Here is a 21944-nt window from a genome sequence, read left to right as displayed (position 1 = left end):
AATGTGGTTCCCCCTTGGCCAGGCAATGATTGGTCATCGCCATTTTCACATTCCATGCCGCAGTGGCCTTGTACTGAGGGTGTTAAGTGACTTATTGAGCCACCCTGTATAATAGACCTTCCAAGACCAAGGTTTGGCAAGTGGCTTTTCATTGGATGCCGAATGGTCGCTGCATCAGCATCATGCCACCATTACCTGGCTTTTGAGACTGGAGTCCATTATTTCTATTCCAGTAGCTCAAGATGCTGGTTCAACACCAAAATTTTGTTAAGGTATCACCAGGGATTGAATCTGCAACCACCATCCAGCTACCTGGTAGCACCTTCAAAAATAATAGGTTCCTGAACAGAAAAATGCAAAGACATAGGAAGTCACTTCCACCTTGCTAGTCAAGTTTCTTTTACATCCACTTTGTGTATATTTCTTAGTTGGGACTTGGTATACATCCAGATTTAAATCTGTGAAAAATATTCAAAATCATTCCATTTTCTCCAAACAGTCCATCATCCTTGTGTAGAATTAGAAGGCTTGTGTCACCGACTTGCAATTTGGAAATATTAGGTGCATCCAGAAAGTAAGTTATCCACTCGCCCACAGGTGGCAGGCTATGCATATTGAAACCTGTTTTGCACATGCGTGAGACACACATGGCCTGGCTAGTGAATGTGCTAGAAGACGCCTCTCGAAAGTCCTCAATAGCGTCGTGGCAGCGATGAAACATGGCGGCTCTTATTCCATCTCCCGCCGCGTGCGAGGTTTGTCCGGTGATCGAGTTCTTGAACGCACAAAACATACAGCCGATCGAAATTCATCGTCAGCTGGGCCAGATGTCAAGAGCAAGCAGATTGTGCATCGTTGGTGCAGAACATTTACTGAAGGCCAGCAAAATGTGCATGATGATGGGCGCAGTGGGCAGCCATCGGCTGTTATGGACGAGCGCAGTGGAGCAGGTGCAGCAGCACATATTGGAGGATCGTCCCGTCATGATCACGGAACTAAGCAGCCATTTCCCACAGATTTCTCGGTCGTTGTTGCAAGACATTGTTACCATGTCTCATGTTCCGGAAATTGTGTGCCCGGTGGGTGCCGAAACAACTGACGCCCGAACACAAAGGAAAACGCATGGGCATGGCGCTGACATTTCAGCAGCGTTACCATGATGATGACGATTTTCTCAACCGGATCATCACAGGACATGAAACGTGGGTTGCATACAGCACCCCAGAAAGCAAGCAGGAGTCCAGGCATTGGCGTCACAGTGGGTCTCCATGCAGGACAAAGTTCAAACAGATTGTGTTGGCATGAAAAGTGATGTGCACGGTGTTCTGGGACAGACAAGGCATTCTGCTCATCACGTATCTGCCCAGAGGTGAGACTGTGAACGCTAACCGTTACTGTGAAACACTGGGGACATTGTGACAAGCTATTCAGAATAAGCGACGCGGTAAGCTCAGTGTCGGGGAGATCTTGCTGCACGACAATGCGAAGCCACATATGTCTAGGTACACTGCAGCCCTTCTGGACAGGTTCGGTTGGGTGGTGTTCGATCATCCATCGTACAGCCCGGATCTCGCTCCCAGTGATTACCAGCTGTTCTTGCACCTGAAAAAGTTCCTGTCCAATCAAAATTTCACATCAACGAAGAGGTTCAGACGGCTGTCTCACAGTGGTTCGGCGCACAGGCGGCGGACTTCTACGACGCAGGTATACAGAAGTTGGTCCCACGCTATATGACAAAAAACTGGATAAGTGCTGTTTCTGTGGCAATAAATCATTCAATGAAATAATGTTTCCTTTTTGTACACGACCCCAGGGAAACTTACTTTCTGGATGCGCCTAATATAATGGGCATGCAAATTTCTGTTTTGACAACAACACAAAATGTGAAATAACACATTGTCATTTAAATTTTTCATGTTCTTTAAAGGTACGAGGTGCATTTTGCTACTGTTTTGTCACGAAATGATGCGAAATGAACTGCAAAATGCTAAATAAATTCTTAAACATGAAATTTAGGGTTTATTTACCGACGTAACAGTTCCTGAGGTGTGAATTATCCTGCAAGTTATGGAATTCATGGAAAATTAACAAACTCTGCTGTAAATATTTGAGAATCGAAAATGTACTTCTCTACACAGGATAAACTTAATACTCCGATAACTATATAAATACGCTATTAGAAGAGAAATCTTAATATTGTGTAATATGTATAGTTTTTACATCAGATTTAGGATTTTATTCACCATTTTAACACCAAAATGACATTTTATATACCACTTTTGATCCCGAAATATGCCCAGGTTTTGTATCAAAATCTTGATTCACCATAAATATGTAGCTCTAGTAATACATTATTGTTCTATCCACATGGAAAATAAACAGAAGGCACAGAACATCTCTGTCATGTCCTGAGAATTCATTCACAAATCTATCTTCTCTTCCCTCTCAAGACGTTGGGCAATTAATTCAAGTGACACTGTTAGTCTTCAAGGGCAAACAATAAATGTCATATGCAGTTGTCATTTGTGTTTATATCAATATGCTCGGCTCATACAAGGGGAAGGAATTATGTCCAAAATTAATGAGAATATCTTTAACTAACCTCTTTGGCTTTCGCTTTCAATTTTGCTTGTTCAGGGTCTTCTGATTTTGATCTGCTCTTCGCTGCTCGAAGCAACATCTCCCTCTCTTGCTCTTCGTGCCTCTTCCGCTCCAACCTGTCCAGCTCCTCCAAGAATTTTAACTGACCTTTTACGTCCTGGGTTGCTTCATACCGAGGGTCCATCTGAAAATATATCAAGTGGAGAATGATGAAAATAAAAACAGGAAAATCAATCATATATTACAAGCAATTAAAGTGGAATCCTAATTTAAAGTTCCTGCACTTTACATGCTTTCCAGTTTTATATTTGATCGGTATGTGTTGGTATATTTTATGGACGGGACTGATTAGTCGGAACTCTTATTGGTATCAGCCGATCTAGGCATATTGGCAAAATTACCAATAATTTTACCAATTTGATATGTCCATAAATATCTTGAAATTTATTGCAACATTATGTAATTTTGTTATAAATTTTTATAGACATAAACATATAATCTCCATTTCCTAAAAGTAAATGTCTAAATATGCAGGTTCTTTTGCATTGCGGTCATCTGGTAACATACATTTATTGAGGTTGATGAACCATTGAGATTCTTCAAGGACCACTTGGAATTTTATATCTGATCGGTATCAGCAAATGTTATGTCCATCCCTAGTACATTGCTATGCTACTGAATGATATGAAATAAAAAACATGAAAAGCATACGGTTGTACATTTTATTTACATTAGCATGCAATGTTACTTCGATATTGTGCATTGTTTATTTACTTTAATTAATAATAATTATAGTTAAAAGAATTGGACAATGTCCAATTAACATTGAATGCTCATGTAGAACCATCGTCATTAACATTCAGAGAATTATTATATTTTATTTATAACCATAAAAACACAACTTTTGCAACAAAATCACTAATAAGTACAGATAAAATTTAGTAGTTACCTTTTCACGAAGCTTTTTTTTGGTTGTTCTATTAATTTTGATGGGCACAGCCACCATCCTCATTGGAACTTGTTGCTTCAGCAGGTTCCAACAAGGATGGTGGCCAACGAAATTAATAGAACCAAAATCAGCTTCGTGGAAAAGTGAATACGAAGTTTATCTGCATTTATTTCACTTATGTGTGTCTCACTTCCAAAAATATGAAAACCACTAAGGTTGAAATTCAACTTCTCTGGCAAGAATGGTGTACAGGTGAATGTTCGAAAAATGTATGCTAATGGCAGTGACTGTACACATGTATGTTTATACTGAACGCAACTCCAACTGGCAGCTGGGAAACAGCGAATCAGTGATCAGTTGAAATTTTCTTCGACTGAAATCAGGCATTTTCGAGTTACAAGGTACCGAATGTTGTTCGTGGGATGAAACAAGTGAGCGTTGGGTCCACCACATGTTTCCAAACGTACTGTATAGTGCGAGAGAGTCTTCTTGGGCAACGATATTGCTAGCACCAGAAATCAGCAGGGTGTTAATGGTACAACTGCACATGTGGTCTTACATGAAGGAGTTTCACATGCAAACATGCAAATAGACATCTGGCAAAAACAGAAGTACACTCGGCAACGTTGCTTTTGGAGAGCAAGCTGATCCCTTCAGATTTTACTTCACAACTGAGTTTGTTAACACCCATCGAGCCATAGAACCCCAAAGATGATTGGGTGACAGAAAGGGCTAGAAATAGCAGTCAAGGTCAGCCACCAGTTGGGAGTTGCGTTCAGTATATATTGATCACATAAAATTGCTTTTGTATGACCCCTGGTGAGTCACACAAATTATTTGAACCAGTTGAGACTGGGAATTCTGACCTTTACTGCCATCTGCAGGAAAACAGAAAAAATACTTGCTTATTGACATTTCTGAATTTCTGTGACAGCAAATGGCATAAGTTGAAAGATATTTTAAGGGGATAAACAATTCATTTTACAGAACAGTCAAGAGTTTAAAAAAACTATAAGTGTTTTAGACTCATTCTCATCCTTTAATGACGAGAAGGTAATAAGTAGAGCCCGGAAGTTTGGCAAAATGCCTCTTTTTATCTACTGCATATATTGATAAAATTTTTCCGGATATACGTTTCTTATGTTGTTTCGAATGTTTTAGAAGCCTTTTCATTTTGCCTATTTGGCACCCCCACTGCCTATTTTTAATTATATGCCTTTTTTTTGCCTTTTTCAACGAAATTTGACATTTTTAAAAAAAAAATGTGTATATAAATTATTTTTCTCCCAAAAAACGTTGTTGGCATTTATTTTTCTTCCGTTTATTATGTGATTAATTTTCGCCTTATTTAAGTAATATTGAACTCACGCATGTTTCAACATTGCTGAAGGAGAAAAGTGTGAGAAAAAAGTATTTCATGTTGAGTCAGGATATTGCCTTTCGGTTAACATTTCTTGTGCATGATTGACTGCTGAAGTGGACAGGTTGATTTCGAACACAAAGAAAATATTTCTGAAATCTCCCTCTCGAACCCGAAAATTTCAGGAAGTTGCGATTGAGCTTAGTTTACCTCAGCAACCAGTCTTGACGAGATAGGGAACCTGGATATCAGCAGCTATATATTATGCTAACAACCTTGAAAAAATCAGTGAGGTGATCGATGCTCTTCCAGAAAATGAAGCGGCTTCAATTCGTTAAGTGAAAAAACTCCTGTGCTATTCAAGTTTACTTTTGCACATTATGGTGCATTGCCAGAGACAATTACAATTATAGCATCCATAAAAATCTTCGAGGAATCTATGTAGCAGATGATGATGGAAGTGCCAGGAGAAAAGGGGTGAGCTGTTGCAGAAAAGTGCTAACGGGTAGTGAGTGCAAATGAGGACTTGAAACAATTGAAAACAATTTGTGATATTCTAAAAGGTGAAAATGCTGTTACCGAAATGAGTCCAGCTACATTAGCTTGTTATATGTATGCTCCAATAACTTCTGTTGAAGTAGAAAGATCATTTTCTATTATGAAAAACATTCTCTCTGACAGACGACTATCAATGAATGTTTAGAACTTAAAAAAAAAAAACACCTTGTAGTTATGTGCAATCAAGACGGAGAAAATTGAAATGCTCTTCCCAATTTAGATTTTAACATTTTGCCAGATATTATAAATAAAAGTAAGTGACTTCTAAATGTGCCTTTTTTCGGTTTATTTTGCCTTTTTTTTCATTTTTAGTGCCTATTTACCACATTATAAATGCCTTTTTGCCTGCCTATTTTAACGAAAATAAATGCCTGAACTTCCGGGCTCTAGTAATAAGAATAATTTTGAAGGGACATTGTCTCAACAATTTTGATGACATGGTCCAGGCCATAGGGAGGTCCCTCGGTGATACATGAATCCCCAACATCACGAGAAAATTGCCAGAAATTTGGCAACATGTGCTATATTCGGCCAAGTACTATTATGAAGGAATGTTGCAACGTCATCCTCCACAAAAATACAGGGTGATTCAAAATTCCCTCCTGGATTTTGAACGTTTATAGTACAAGAACTATAACACATACAGTAAAAAGATGCATAACAGTACATAAAGAATCTCTCCAAGTTTGGTACGTACCTTACAGGTGTTTGATATGTGCACCCCTGGTGACGTGGCAGACATCAATCCTGAAATCAAGATCCTGCCACACATGTCCTAACATATCAGAGACTGCATGCGAGATCCTTTCTTGTAGTTGGGCTAAAACACATGGAAAGAGGGCACAAACACACGATCTTTGATGCCACACAGTTGGCTGCAACATCTGCAAGTCCTAACTCGCATGATGTGTTGACTTCTTAGGGCTCCTGGCAAATGTTTCTCGCACAAGGTTTACGGTCTCAGCTGACAGTCCCGACTGGCCTGTTCATTTTGAATCACACAAGCAGCCAGACTTCTTGTCTTGTCTGTAGGTGCTTCTGTTTGATATTTCGTGAAAAATCTCTGTTGTACCGTCAAAACCGATTTACATTTAGTGAATTTGTTAAGATGCAGCAGGGGCGTATATTCAGGGTTACCTAGGCTATCAGCAAAAACCAGACTCGGTGACCAAAATACAGAAAAAAAAATCTATCAGAAAATGTGCAAAAAATTGTTAATTTCAATGAGATGAACTTGATTTCTTAGGAGTTGGAAATCTTGCCCGCAAGGCGAGGCAGTAAGGTACTGCGTGACTGAAACGTGAGAGAACTTCCACAAGGATCCTTATCAATGTTGCAAACCCATTTATCCCAGCACGTAATTTCCCCAGAAATGGGGAATTGTGGAGCCAAACTGTTAGAAAAGAGGGAAAAGGGTTGCATATGATTGGGAAATTACCCTATGAACTTCTCAACAATCTGCATCAATGTTGCAAAACCATACTTCCCACAATGTAATTTTCCCAGGAAAGGGAAATTTTCAAGCCAAATTATCATAGGAAAGGAGAAAGGGAAATTATCTTCTGGACCAAGAACATCACTGAACACTTGCAGGCAAGTTGAAGAAGAAGCTGTTGACCTTCAAACAACTAGGGTAAAAGCATTACAGTGGGGGAGGAGAAAGTTGTTGGCTGATCAGGAATGGTTTATGAGTGCATCTAAAATTAACTGAAATGACAAAGACCAGTTCTAGTCTAGATCGCGGGTGTTTAAGGGTTCCTTGGAGCATAGAATTTATTTAGAGGCAACATGTGTGTGAGTGTACAGTGCTGTGTAGTAAACTAAATGAGTGACAAAATTAACGAGCTGTTTACTCGGCTTACATATGCAGATAAGCTCCAAATCGTTGTGGATTTTTGTTTTATGTCCACTTAATGCACAGATAGGCTAATCAGTACTAAACCTACTGTTAAAGTAGTATCCGAACCACTGTGTATCGAACCCTTGACCCTTTAGTTTCAAGGCAACAACATTACCACTACGCCAACAAGGAGGCTGCAAACTTCAAATCGTGAAAACAGGTAGGTAGAAGTTTCTTTTAATCTTGTACATAGGCCTACATAAATATTTCCCAATATATGCCTCTTTTTTTATATAAATAAAAATGAAATACTTGAAATCCTTTCCTTACTGTTTTTCTTATAATGATATAGTGTACATTTTCATATTTTATTTATGAGGTATGTATTCATTACTATATCACATCACTTCAAAATCCCACCGAAAAAAATTAACTAAAAGATGCCTCCCTCCCTCCCAGCAAATTTTTGTCCATTCGAACACTATGATATGGTGAGATAGACCAGATTTTTAACCCAGTATATGCCACTGAGATGCAGAATGCTTTGTGTTTACCAGTGCATGCCATGTTTGTGTTAACTACATTATACTGCCACCTAGTGGCTAAAGCTACAATTATGTGATGGGGCCTATTACGAGTGCAAACCTGGAGAGATTCTCTATGTACTGATATGTTGTTTGTGTTATATTTTTTGTACTATAAACATTTGAAATCCCAGAGGTAATTATGAATCACCCTGTATAAGTAGTTATGAGCATGTAATAACTTCTTCTGAAATGATCTTTGTAAATATATAAAACATATTTTCCGGTACAAAACATTTGACATAATTAGACTGGTAAGACAACACTATGTCAAAATTGGATGTAAAGTGTTACTTACTTTAATCACATCCAGCCTATGTTCAGAAATAACAGCCAATTTTTCCACAAGGTTTTTCAACCTTTCCTGGCAAGCATGTGATATCAAAGCTGCTACATCCGAAGAAGGTTCGTCTAAACCATGCCGCTGAACTGGAAAACAAGAACAATTACATGTTATAATGCACAAATATGCTTTGGTCACAAAATACAGAAACAGTGGAACCTCAAATTTGGGGTTTTCACGGGACCAAGTTGAAAAAACTTAAAATACTAGAAAATATAAAATTGAGGAAAATTTTATAGCTTTTGGGTCTATTGCATGTACGAGGCAGGCACGTATCTAGAAATATGTCTTGGGGGTGTCCGAACCAAGTTTCTCAGGAATAATAAGAATACGCCTGTCCCAACTATCTCTGGAGCAAGCGAACGAAAACAAGTCTCTGTGCAAGTAGTAAAGTGAGATGGCTCCTAATAAAAATAATAATAACACTAATAGGTAAAAAGACTGTATAATAATAGATATATAACAGCGCATATATTCGTTACGTATCTTACTTGTAGTTAAGATCAGAATAATTTACATAAAAACAAGTGCCCTGGCAATGAAATTATTGTCAAATAGCTGAAAAATTGAATATTTAGCGAATAACAAAAATGATGTTACATGTAGTTGGAGAAAAATAAGTTTCTGATTAATATTTTATGCATATTGAGTAGTAGTGTACATAAATCTTCTTTGTAATGTCATTCAAAGCAGTATGATCCCAATATAAACCTTGCCTTCTAAAAAGTTCAAAGGAAATTAATAACCATCGATTATGCAACCAATGCTAATATTTTCACTACTTAATTTTAGTACTTCGTAAGTCTTTGTTTGGGGGGGGGGGTCCGCACCCCTGGACCCCTAAATATGTCCTTCCTATCCTTCAAAGCCATATGATCCTAATATTATCCTTGTCTTCCAATAAGTTCAGAGGAAATTATACAACAAATGCTAAATGAGTATATTTTCATTATATTTAATTTTCGTAATTAATAAGTAATTCGGGTGGAGAGGGGGTCCGGACCCCTAAATACATCCTTCCTGTCCTTCAAAGCCGTATGATCCCCATATAATCATCGTTTTCCAATAAGTTTAGAGGACATTATACAACAAACGTTAAACGAGCATATTTTCATTTAATTTTCATACTTAATAAGTCTTTCAGGTGGGGGCAGGGGTCCGCACCCCCTAAATATGTCCTTCCTGTTCTTTGAAGCCGTATGATCCCAATATAATCCTTGTCTTCCAATAAGTTCAGAGAAAATTATACAACAAATGCTAAAATAATATATTTTTCATTATTTAAATTTAGAACTCGATAAATCTTTTGGGGGGGGGGGGGGGGTCCGGAACTCCTGGACCCCCAAAATACGTCCTTGGTACAAGGTTTGTCCAGAAAGAACAATAAAACAACCCACATCTGTTAACTTACTAGCACCACATTGAGGGATCCTTTAGAAGTATTATGCCATTGAGTTTACCAGAATATATTGTTTAGTTTTCATACTGTGAGCCATTAAGAGAAGTTGGGTTGCAATACTGCGGTGATTTTCTCAACATGCATAGGGTTGCTGCGAAAATTGGTTCCACGTTTGCTGACAAACGAACAAAAAGAAACCCACCTTGACATCAGTAAGGATCTTTTGGAATGATCAAATGAGGACAATAGCTTCCTGAAGAACATCATAAGTTCAAGAACGCATCCCAACAGTGGAAGAAGCGCTGGGAGTGCTGTATTAGCAGTGGAGGACAGTACTTTGAAAAAGTTCGGTTTCTTTTTGGACAAATCTCGTATAATGCGGAAAATTGTAAAATCAGGGTTCCACTATAGTTAGGTTGATTGACTTGGGTGTTTTAAGGTCACTTTATGCACAGGAAGGCTAATCGGAACTGGACCTACAGTTTAAAGTGGGATCCGAACCACTATGTGCCTCCACCGGGTATTGAACCTGGGACCCCCACTGTAGTTAGGAACAGTAAAATTAGTTATTAGTGCTTCCTTATTTAATGTAACTAGATATTTATTAGGAATGTTCTTATCAGTTGATTGATTGAGTTGGGTGTTTTAAGTCCACTTTATGCACAGGAAGGCTAATCAAGGCTGGACCTACAGTTTAAAGTGGGATCCAAACCACTATGTGCCTCCACCGGGAGAGGCAATTGAACCCAGGACCCCTTGATTACAAGGCGACAATGCTACCACTGCGCCATCGAGGAGAAGTAAGGCTGGAAGTCGGTAGGTGGTTATTATTGTATTGTTACAATATCAGTTATCAGTATGTATTATATTGGTATCTTATTCATATTGCTTAAAATTTCATATCAGTCTATCTCTCTTATGTTTATAGCATAAACATGGTTACAATTCACTTATTTATAAAAAACACAACAATTCTGCTTGGGAAAATACTTTAAACTTACTTATGTCTGTGTAATCTGCTCTTTAATATTATGTCATAGTAATTATCTCCTAAATCTTGCTGATTTCTCAAGAAAAATGCAGTTGCTAGTTTCCAATCCTTGGTTAGGTAGGTTTCTTTTGAGTTTGTTCCTCCATTTAATTTCACCAATTCATCCTCATTGTAATGATTAATCTACATCGTAGACAACATAAACTGATTAACACTTTCCAATCCAATTTTTCTGCCACCTGCATACTTCCCAGCTCTTATTTATTTTGAGCAGGAAGGAGGCTGGTGGATTACTTGTAATTAACCTACAGTTTTAAAAGAGAAAAACAAATATGAACTCAGCTGATGATTTTATTATCTATTTTAGGTTACATAAAGTAAGTAAAGTGTCATTGTTTATTTCTGTTTGTATTTACTTACACGCCTTCTCTCTGCCATTTTCCTACTAACACTACCGTGTGAATACAATGCAAAATCATCTGTTCACATCAAAGCACATGGCCTGCCGAGAAACAGAAAGAGTACAACCTGCGCTATCTGTTGGATACAGTCCGTACTATAATAGGAAACATGTTGGACAGGTTCAGACAGTGGAGAAAAAAAAAAAAGTGTTGGATGTCTTCTGACATCAGAGTGGAACGGGAAAATCATGTTGGACGACGTCTAAAATAGAATCAGAAAAGGTTAAAATAATAATAATAATAGTGCTATGGTGGTGCAGTCAGTAGCGCACATGGCAGCAGGACAGGATTCAGTTCTAGGAGTATGAGATTAGTTACCCATTATTAGAGGCATGCAAATTTCGTTTTTGACGAAAACACGAAATATGAAATAACATGTTCATTTTTCATGTTTCTAAAGGTGTGAGGTGCATTTTTCTACCAATGTTTTGTCACAAAATAATGCGAAATGAACTGCAAAATATACTCTTAAACCCGAAATTTACCTTTTATATATTGACGCGACACTTCCTGAAGTCTGAAGTATCCTGTGAGTTATGCAATTCACGGAAAATTGATTTATTCTGCTGTAAATATTTTTGAAGCAAAAATGGACCCCTTTACACAGGAATAAATTTAATGCTCTGGTAACTACATAAATGTGCTATTAGAAGGGATAAGTTTATTTTGTGTAATAAGTGCAGTTTAAAATCAAATTTAGGATTATATTCACAATTTTAAAACCAAAATTTTATTTTCTTTACCGCTTTTGAACCCGAAATCGACTGTTTTTCTACCGAAATTTTGCTTTTTTATTTACCAAAAATATGTGCCTCTACCCATTATATATGTACACAGCTCTGGGGTACATCGAAGCTCTGATGAATTGGTAACTGGTCTATGATTATACTCATAGCCTTTGCTTATTACTTAATGGAAAGCATTCGAAACAGCTGATACAGCATTGCAGTTTTCACTAGAAACATATCTGCACTCACCTACTAGTTATAATTTTTTTGCAGTCTCTTTTTTAATATTAATAACTCATTAATCTTACATGTGACACATAAAAATTTCTTTGTTTTCAAAAGTTTCTTCCTCTTTAAACATACCTGCAATATTGTAAACAGCCCAGAAACAATCATTTGCTGATGGGTACATCAGTTTTTCATAATTCAACCAATTCTTCAATCTCAATCAACAGAGATAAGCAGATCAGCAAAGTAAAATACAATTAACCCGTTAAGTGGGTAATTTGCAAATGCCAAATCTCTTCTGTAGAGAGCCGTTGTAGCTCAGTCGTTGGGGCACCTGACTACCATGCGAGGGACCTGGGTTCGATCCCCAGAAGGGGTGAACAGGATTTTTTTTTCACCTGAGCGGCTCCGGCACCCACCCAGTGTCATATATAGTGGGTACCTGGAGAAAACTATGGAGGGTAAAGGTGGCCAGGGGTGTGGTGCTGATCACATAACCCCCACATTTGGCAGTGATCAAGAAAGTGCGGGGGCTCTACCTCCATGCTTTCATGACGTGGTGCAAAGCAGAGGGCAGAACTTTACTTCTTACGTTAGCTACTTTTGTAGTGGGTAATTTTAAAAATTACACCACTCTCCAGAAGTGCATCATGGAAAAAAACAAACTTCAAAATGTAAGAAACCAGGAGTCCCAGGTTCGAATCCCAGCCTGGGCGTTGTTTTTTAGTATTCCTTCATCAGTTTCATAATATCACTCATCCTAATATTGGCAATTAGCCAAAAGTGAAAGAAAAGCTACCTGAAATAACCTAACTCAATGAATCAATCAATCAATCAAGAAAAATTCTGTGGATCCTGAATTAGCACATACCTTGGCTCCAAGCACAGATTATATACTACACATGTGTATGTTACATACACGTGTAAGATAAACACAGCTAGCAAAGTGCCAATGTAGAATCAGTGTCTCCATCTCAAGGTGACGGCAAGTTAAATATTTGAGAATTCTAACACCAGTGGCATCTCATGGTGGAAATTTGAACTAACTCAATAGTGAAAGCAGCAGGTCTGTAGCTTGTCATATGCAGGTGGAAGGTTTATTATCAGACATTTGATAATTTACGAGTGGTATACAAACTGAACAATTTACAATAATAGGCCAAATAAAATGTGGAATATCGATCAGAATGTCGAGGATGGATATATCCATTGAACCAAATGCAGATAACAAGTGGGCATGACAGATACATCATGAATATCAGTCATATGCACTTAAAGGGTTAAAATAGGCAATAACACTAAAAACAAATATGTGTTTCTTGACCAAGATTCTATCAGACACCAATTTAATTAAAATTAACTACAGGAAATTGATGTTTGGGGATAAAAGACATGGTTGATACTAATTAGACGTGAGTGAGTTTCTAACTTTTTCTGAGAAACTTACTTGTAGAGGTTATATTAATTTCAGTGGCCCCTGCCACCATCTGCTTGGAAACTTGCTGCTTCACTGCTGGGCTGGCTTCCGGTTACAGTTGTTTGCCTGTGTGCGCTGTCTTTAAGCGGGAGCCAAATGTGCGTGCCTCAATGTTGTTGATGCTCACTTCATAGGGTAAATCCATAATTGCATGCGTCTCTTTTGGTGTCAATCAGCATGTGCGATGTATGCCTGACTGAAACTGACCAAAATCGAAGAGATGCATGCAATTATGCACTTTCCACATGATCTGAGCATGCTCCCACTACTGCAACAACATCCAGCACACGAAGCAGTCGAACCGGCTACAACACAATGACAGGAACTGGAAGCCTGAGACCCATTACAATTAATATAACCTCTACAAATAAGTTCCGCTGAAAAAATTAGTAACTCGCTAATCAATTAGACAGGAGAACAAGGAATGTATCATTCAAATGTACACTTACCCATTTTTTTAATTTTATGTTGCAAGGGTGATGCATGCAGAAATATTTCATCTTTGCATGATCTAATTTGCGTCCCTACAAACTCCGTGGATCCTAGAATTCTCTGAGTTTCTTCGGCCAGATTAACACCTCCCATTGCAGCAACATCATTGATATCGTCATCTCCCCTGGAATAACCAAAGAATTATATGTTAGAAAGAAAAATATATTGCAATTTTGTAATTTGTATTGTGTGTGTGTGTGGGGGGGGGAAGGGATGTAATTTATACATTACAATGAGGGATGAGCTGGAACCAGTACCCCTTGTGTATGTAGATGGAGGTTAATTTAGACACACGTAGGTTCTTCTTGGAATAAACATCATTACGAAAATTCAGAACATCCATTCTTCATATATAAACAACTTTACAAACAGATGAACAATGATATATAATTATGAATGAATTAATTAATTAAAATTGTTGGGTGCTTCGGCACATATGGCCATTTTGCATATGCGGGGAAATAGCCCCCCTTATCTAAAATTCTTAACCTAAGAGTTAAAAAAGGGGGTGTAAAAAGCCCCCTGGGAAATGTTATAAGGAATCAGCACAGGACAAACACACTACATTAAAAAGGTAAGGACACACTAAAAACTTCCTTACAGACAGTGGATGATACCCGGTCTTCTCAAAAAGCTAATAACCAGGGTGTCTACTATTTTGTGAAAACAAAATTCCCTGACTTTTCCAGGTTTTCCTGACCAAGAACACAAATTTTCCAGACCAAGTTATTAGGGCAATTAATGTACATGAACATGTATGAACAGTAGCAGCGATTAAGGGAGTGTGTGGGGGGAATTGTCCACCTACTATTTGCCTCAACAGTATGGTCTCTTAATGCTATCCCTTATCTACCAAGAAAAAAATAACTGTCCTTGCCCCAACCCCAAAGTTTTGGCACCAGTCAAAGATGATATATGTAAGAAAATGAGAGCACTTAGATGAAAATTCACACTCAAGTTTAAAACCGTAAACTGTAGTACATCAGATTAATCTTTTCACCACAAAGCATACTTTATCCTCTTGTACCTGTATATGTATGGGAATTTACCAATATACTAGCAAGCTTTCATTATCACATTATGTGATATTATTGATGGCCTCCCTTTACCCCTTATAGCCATCCGATCCAACCACACATTATAAAATAATAGTTTTACTAATTTTTTGGAGTTAATTTATTTCCATAACAATTCACTAGTCATAAGAAAAATAATATATGAGTTTATAAACTGAATGTCATTTTGTATAATAGTTTTCTTCCTTTAAAATAAATGCACAATTTGAATACTTGATATGTTTTTCTAACATATATGTAGAATTGGCATGCATTAACATGTAAAAGTTTCAAAAGAACACATTACTCGAAAAAACACAACTACAGTCAACTCTCGATTCAACGACCTTTCACAGTTCCCGGGAAAAGGGTCGTTATTTCGAAGGGGTCGTTATTGGAATTTGCACCAATTTTCAGCTTAAAGGGAGCTCAAACGGACACAAAGATGCCTAGGAGATGGTAACACAATTTATCCTGGTAGTTATACAACCTGTTATGCACAGGATGCGTGTTGTGAGAAGGAAAATAGAACATGAAAAAGTTTTCACAAAAGAGAATTTAAAATAATGTTACTTTGTTTCAATTGTGCACAGTCGTTGCTTTTCCAGGAAATTCTTACAATTCTAGTTAATGAGAAACCCGTTTCCACTGAGACCTATGGAAAGGAAAACAATCTCTCGCTTATTGCAAGCGAAACTCGAAGAATCTTGACACCAGTCAAACTGGTGCCAGCAAAAGTCGGGAGATAATAGGGCAGAATGAATGTTGGATTTTATACGGGTTTACTGGAGCATTGTCTGTTACAAGATTAACTGGTAAGATTAGATCTCTCTAGGTACCAGACAAAAAAAAAAATAAAGGCAGGGCTGTAATTTTCATTCTGGTTCGGCTGTGTAAAATACATCGTAAAAAAAAAGTCACTTTTCTTTGCTTCAACCAACTTCATTCACCCTCCTTCCCCATTCAAGGGAGCAGTCCAAACTCCTTCCTTGACTTGCATTGTAATCCAGCATGAAAAAGGAAAGGCGCAACTTGCGATCTATTTTCACCCAAAGCGTATTGTAGGACAGGTCATTAAACAACGTGGCAGTTGATAATCATTCGGGTTTGGAATTGAATTTCACTTTAAACTGTATATTTAGTCCCGATTAGCCCATGAAACTGCGCATTTTCACATATCAAAATGGTAGATCGTTATTTACTCTCACGTTAATGGACGATTTAATGTTGGATTTAGGAGTATTCTTGATGTTAAACACCCACCCCTCCAAACGTTTTCCCCTTGAATAATGTCTTTTTAATCAGTCTCAGCGACCATTCCTACATTGAACACACTTTTTTTTTTTCCTCCACATGAATGGTTCTGAAGAAAGGTAAATTAAATTTACAGTTGTGCTTATCAGAAGGCGCAGAACATGAAGTTATTTTAACTCTTGTTTTGCTTTCTCATCAACTCAAAACAGCTTTGCGAGTTTCTTCCCCCTGGATGAGTCATCGCTGTTATCTGCAAGCAAGAGCTTAGCAGACGCTAGACAAAACACTGGCGCCAGCTGCATCGTAAAAACAAAGAGACCGGCTGGAAGTTCGAGCAACAGGTGGCGGAAGAGAAAAGTCCCAGCATTTTAAAGATAACGCAACTGTCGAAGACGGAACTTTTAACAGCAGTGTAAAGAAGAAAGAAATGACCCTTGCTTTATGTTTTACCCTTTTACCAACAGACAATAATACGGGCAATATTTCCTATGCAGACAACAGCATTAAACAAAATATATAATAAATAAATTTAAAAAAACAACTGAATTCTGCAATTATCAACATTGCCGTGCACACCAGTGGCGGAGAATGAGCTGGGGAAAAGGGGGGGGGGGGGTCCCTTTTTGTTTTACTTGTTCTGTGGTTTTTGTTCGTTTTCAAGAATATATCCAGAACTGGTTGCCCCATTTTAGACGTCAAAGGAAAGGAAGAGGGATGGGTCCTTTTCCACCCTCGCCTGTAATCAGCCCGCATCACCAAGAAAATCGTGGCTGAAACAATCTGCATCGCACCCCCCCCCCCCCCCACGTTTCCTGACAGGAAAAGAGGGAGAAGTCAGTAAGCCAACGGAACACTTTTTTTTGCAGATATTACGACATCGACACAATTAGGAAAACATATGAAGTGGGAAACGGGAGTTATGATGCACGTAAGATCGAAGTAAACTTTTGTGGAAACCTGGATGACAACGCATTAAGCGGGTTGACGATCTTTAGTTCACCTATGTGGTTTTGATTATCTCTAACAGTTTCGCTTTTTTATGAAGTGTTGCAGGGAACAAAGAACACATTTTGAATGAAAGCGGTTACCGGAAGTTGTCAGCTACAAGGCCGAGAGTTGCTCACTCACGGGAACCTGCTGAACTGGACAGATGGGCCAGACTTACAGGTGCCACACATCTGTATTTTCGAACATTCCTGCGATCTTATCTCTCAAGGTGGGGTATTTATCGATGAAAGAGCTTGACCTGCCTTACACATTGGCAAAGACTGCAAGTCCAGCAGTCATTTCGGGCTGCTCCCACCCTTCCCCGCGAGTTTTCAGCAGCTCTTAGGACAAGGAAACAAAAGGTCGATTTAAAATAACATCCAAGCACATTCGATCTTCTCTTCTCGCGTATCCAAGAGAAAGCGTGGCAAAACAAGCCTGGCACGTTGGGTAGCAGCCGTCGGGTGTGGGGTAACATTGGTGCACTTGAGGGAGGGGAGGGCAGAGGTCAAGTGCTATTGGATATCACTCAAGCATGGTGTGGTGGTGTCTATTTTTAGTTCAGACCCAATTGTGAGCGGTAGAGCGCTCGTGAAGGAAATGAGTGGGAAAAAAAAACAACGCATTTTTCGGCCGATTTCCTTCAATTTTTCAACTTTTTTTTTCAAACTTTTCTATCTTTTTCTAAATTTTTCACGGTTCCCGGGAAAAGGGTCGTAGAATCGAGAGGGTCGTTATACCCGGGGTCGTAGAATCGAGAGTTGACTGTACACTATTTTCTTCTTTAATGCTTTCATCTTTTCATCAACTTCTTCCTATCTCACCGCACAAAACAAAAGAATGTCACACCAGGTCCGATTTCAAGTGGAAAAATTGCGTCGATATCACCAGTTCCGATGTCGTGGTGTTTTCATATTTTTGTCCATCCCCTGTATATATATGTGTGTGTGTGTGTGTGTGTGTGTGTGTGTGTATATATATATATATATATATATATATATATATCACCAAAAAATTAAGGTTACTGGTATCAGTAAATTTTTATGTTAGCAAAAAGTTATATAGAGCTACTCCTAATAAAAAACAATTCCCCCTAACATGAAAACACAAAAGTAAGTGTTTCCGTTCTCCACCCTTAAGGTAGAAAGAAAGAAAACTTACGTGTAAGCAGTAGATGATGATGAAGATGTGTGCGTATAGGATTTCTTCTCCTTGTCTTTGGCAGTAGGTTTAGGGAGAACAGCTGGTGCGGTCGGCCTTATTGTTGTTAACGTCCCCGTTGTCGAGGCTGTTGTAGACGTGATTGTTGTTGTACTTGACAATTGAGGCTGTAACGTTGATACTACTTTCCCGGCTGGCAACTGAGTTCGAACAGGCTGGAAGAGAATGTGAAACATTAGCAGACTCATTAAGATTTCAATTTGAAGAGAAACATTTTCTGGATTCCCACTTAGGGCTCTGAAATAAATCATTGACTTCTTTAGATACCTTAAAAAAAAACGACAGACAACTGCAATTTTTTAAACTCTGCTAGACTTGACAAGTGAATAGTACATGCAGAACATTACCGTTTTATCAGCACCCCAAGACTTAAAATGCATAGAAGGTTGAGACACTGCAAACAAGAGAACTTTCGCTTGCGAAGGTGAGATAGCCAGGTTTATTTCTTGTTGAAAATGAGTCCCGAGAAATCGAACCTAAAAAGGTACGTACATGGATATTTCTGTCGAGAAGCTGAAATCTGTTTGGGAGGACCACTGAACTACATGACTTATTGTCAGGGGTTGGAGCTGACATGAAGCAGAGGAAAGAATCCACGAGCAACAAAAGCTTGTAAAGTCGTGGACGAAGAAAACACATGTACAGGGACGAGAAGCTTCCCATAATGGTGCAAGTTCAGCAATATTACCGGGTGGCTTCTAGGTCAAATATCCATTTTTTTTAATACCATAAAGTGGAATAAATATTTTACAAAAAATATTTGTGATTAATCTTTTGTACATCCATAAAGGCATGAAAATGTCATTAATAAATTTCATGGGAAAACAAATACATCATTATTTGTATTTATCAGTTTACAATAACAACGTAGAGACTCATAAATGTTATTACAGATACACAATATTAGTTTTTCTTGTATGTACGCATTGCATTGCATAAAAAACGGTTTTCTTATGCTTGTAATAACCGTAAACTACAGGAAAATAATACACAATAATATTTAAAATGAACATTATGAGTAAACAATACAAGCCAATTGTATTTTGGTAAGATTGGAAAACTTTAACTTTGCATCATCACGTGTACACGTGATATTGTCAAAATAAGAACTGGCGGTTTTCTTATTTTAAACACAAGAAACCAATGAATCTCTCTATTTGATTTTGGATTTTAAGTCCACTTTATGCTTAGAAGGCTAATCGAGACTGAACCTACAGTTTAAATTGGGATCAGAATCACTATGAATCTATCATTGATAAATATACAACAGAATCTTTATAAATTTCTATATTTAGATTTTATGAGACCTGGATTACAAACTGGTGAATTTTCATGTTTATGAAGAAAATTAATACAGAATTCCTGCATAATTCTAAGTAAATATCCAACACATTAATATTTCGCAATATATTTACGTCATTTATACAAACGCAAAAACATAAAAAAATATACTCACTGCAACAAGCCTTTGTTGAATAGCATGACCTGGTCGTGGGATTGTAGTAACGATCCCCTGAGTTGCATTACCAGGAGTCATAACACGTACTTGGGCAGTGACGGGTTGCGGCCTTATTTGTGTTGTTTGCTATTTGAAAAAAGAAAGAACAAGAAGAGGGATTAAAACACATCCTGATATAAACGCAAGCCCAGAAACAACATTTGTGAAAGGAATCGGCTACCTTTGTCAATAAATTTTCATAAACTGCAAGGGTTATATTGTGATAATTTTATGTATTTTCCAATTTACATAACACATGAAGAATTCCAGCTCTTTTTGCACAACAAAATTCGCAAATTTTAAAAAAGAAAAGAAATACAAATAAAGTGTTGTCTCTGAATATATATCCAATTAATCAATAAATAAATCACAAAAAATAAGACAAAATATTATCCTCAAATAAAGAAAGCAGTTAGAAGGAAAAGTAAAACATGATAACAGTTTTGAATCCTGAAAAAAAAGGTAAAAAAGAAGAAAAAATCCATAGCGTGTCCTAGACTTCTAGGTTACTGGAAAAAAAAAAGATTTACCAAATAATTCCAGATATGATAAAACAACAGAAATAAATTTGTTAAAAAAAAAAAAACAGCAGGATAGTTTTCCAAGCTTTCGATTCTATCTCGGAAGCATCATCATCAATATCTTACCCGCACGTGGCGTAAGAAGTTTTCTACTGTCACAGAAATAAATTTGTTAATATCAGATTTTAACAAGTGCTATTTTTTTCTTGTCTAAGAATCAACATAATTGTTAAAAAACACTACATTGTTAACAAAACAACAATGGGAAACATTTCTGTAGTATTCAGATGATACAATGAAGTGATGTACTTTTTATCACTGATGCAAAAAGTAAGTACAAGATTTATCTACTTGCATTTATGTATACACAGGACAAATACCTATTCTATATGTAACATTTGTGCAGATGGAATATCTTAATAATACAATACAAAAAAACATGTCCATACCTGGAGCTGTGGAACCACTGTTGTTGCAGAGGCAGGCAGGGAGAATACAACCGTATGAGGTGGCGGCCTAATTCCATCGATTACTAGTTCCTTAGTAACAAGAGATTGACGCAGGAGTGGTAGACTTTTCTGCAAGGATAATGGTCACCATTAGTATTCAATTGCAAATATGTAAAGATGTTAATATTTTTGTTATTAAGCATCATTTTTCTGCCACTTTTGGCTAATCGTAATGATGACGATGAAGTTGATAAAGGGACACACTCAAAAAATACAAATGCCCACACCAGGATTTGAACCTAGGAACTTCAGTGGTAAGAAGTGCAACCATGTTATCACAAGAGTTAACTGTTAAATTTATGATAAAGGACACATTCTTTTTCTCACTAGCTACATATTTTCCACCCCAAATAGAACGAAGTTCAAAAAATTCATTTGAAAACAAAATTTCAATTAAAAAAACACCTGGATCTGCAAAGTTTAAGATAATCTGTAGAGTAAAACCAAACTAAAGCCCGTTTATCAAACTGATTCCAGAACTGTTTAAAACCAAGTCATGTCAGTATGACTGTAGTAAGTACGGTGCAGATTTTGATGCCCTAAACAAGGGGTTCTAAAACTACAGCCTGCAGCATAAAATCTATACTTTTATTTCGAGGCATAAACTGCATTGCAATTAAAATAAAATATGGTCTTGACAAACTACTGAAGTAGTAAATGGGTTCTCCACACAAAAAAATCTCGACACCCCTCACTCAGAGAATTTAAAAATATGCATTTATATTACTAAATATTACAAGCATGCCTTTTATTAAGCACTCTAAGAATCATTACTTTCTTTTGTAGTAAAGTGTCCGTTGTAATGTATTTGTTAACCCTATAAAAATATGTTTTTACTGTATTACTGTGTATAACATATGTAGTATATATATATATATATATATATAT

General features: G+C 37.4%; 2 protein-coding genes across 2 annotated transcripts in view; one reads left to right on the top strand and one right to left on the bottom strand.

Annotated features, from left to right (window-relative positions):
• LOC145977792 (transcription initiation factor TFIID subunit 4-like) overlaps nt 1–21944 on the bottom strand; it is a 48076-nt gene that overhangs the window by 11749 nt on the left and 14383 nt on the right. The window contains exons 5-10 of the mRNA XM_083110078.1: nt 20997–21125; nt 19985–20113; nt 18469–18683; nt 13969–14135; nt 8191–8321; nt 2603–2785 (exon numbers count right to left, since the gene is read on the bottom strand). Coding sequence (XP_082966204.1) covers nt 2603–2785; nt 8191–8321; nt 13969–14135; nt 18469–18683; nt 19985–20113; nt 20997–21125 — 954 coding nt within the window. The remainder of the gene's footprint in view (nt 1–2602; nt 2786–8190; nt 8322–13968; nt 14136–18468; nt 18684–19984; nt 20114–20996; nt 21126–21944) is intronic.
• The window catches only part of LOC145977793 (uncharacterized), a 35776-nt gene continuing 34650 nt past the window's right edge, over nt 20819–21944 (top strand). Inside the window, exon 1 of the mRNA XM_083110079.1 lies at nt 20819–20877. The gene's annotated coding sequence lies outside the window, so the exon portion shown is untranslated. The remainder of the gene's footprint in view (nt 20878–21944) is intronic.

The sequence above is a fragment of the Lepisma saccharinum genome, chromosome 23 (assembly GCF_977018435.1).
Source record: "Lepisma saccharinum chromosome 23, izLepSacc3.1, whole genome shotgun sequence".
Taxonomy (NCBI): Eukaryota; Metazoa; Arthropoda; class Insecta; order Zygentoma; family Lepismatidae; genus Lepisma; species Lepisma saccharinum.
Note: the sequence above shows the minus strand (reverse complement) of the source record. Positions and strands in the feature narration are given on the sequence as shown.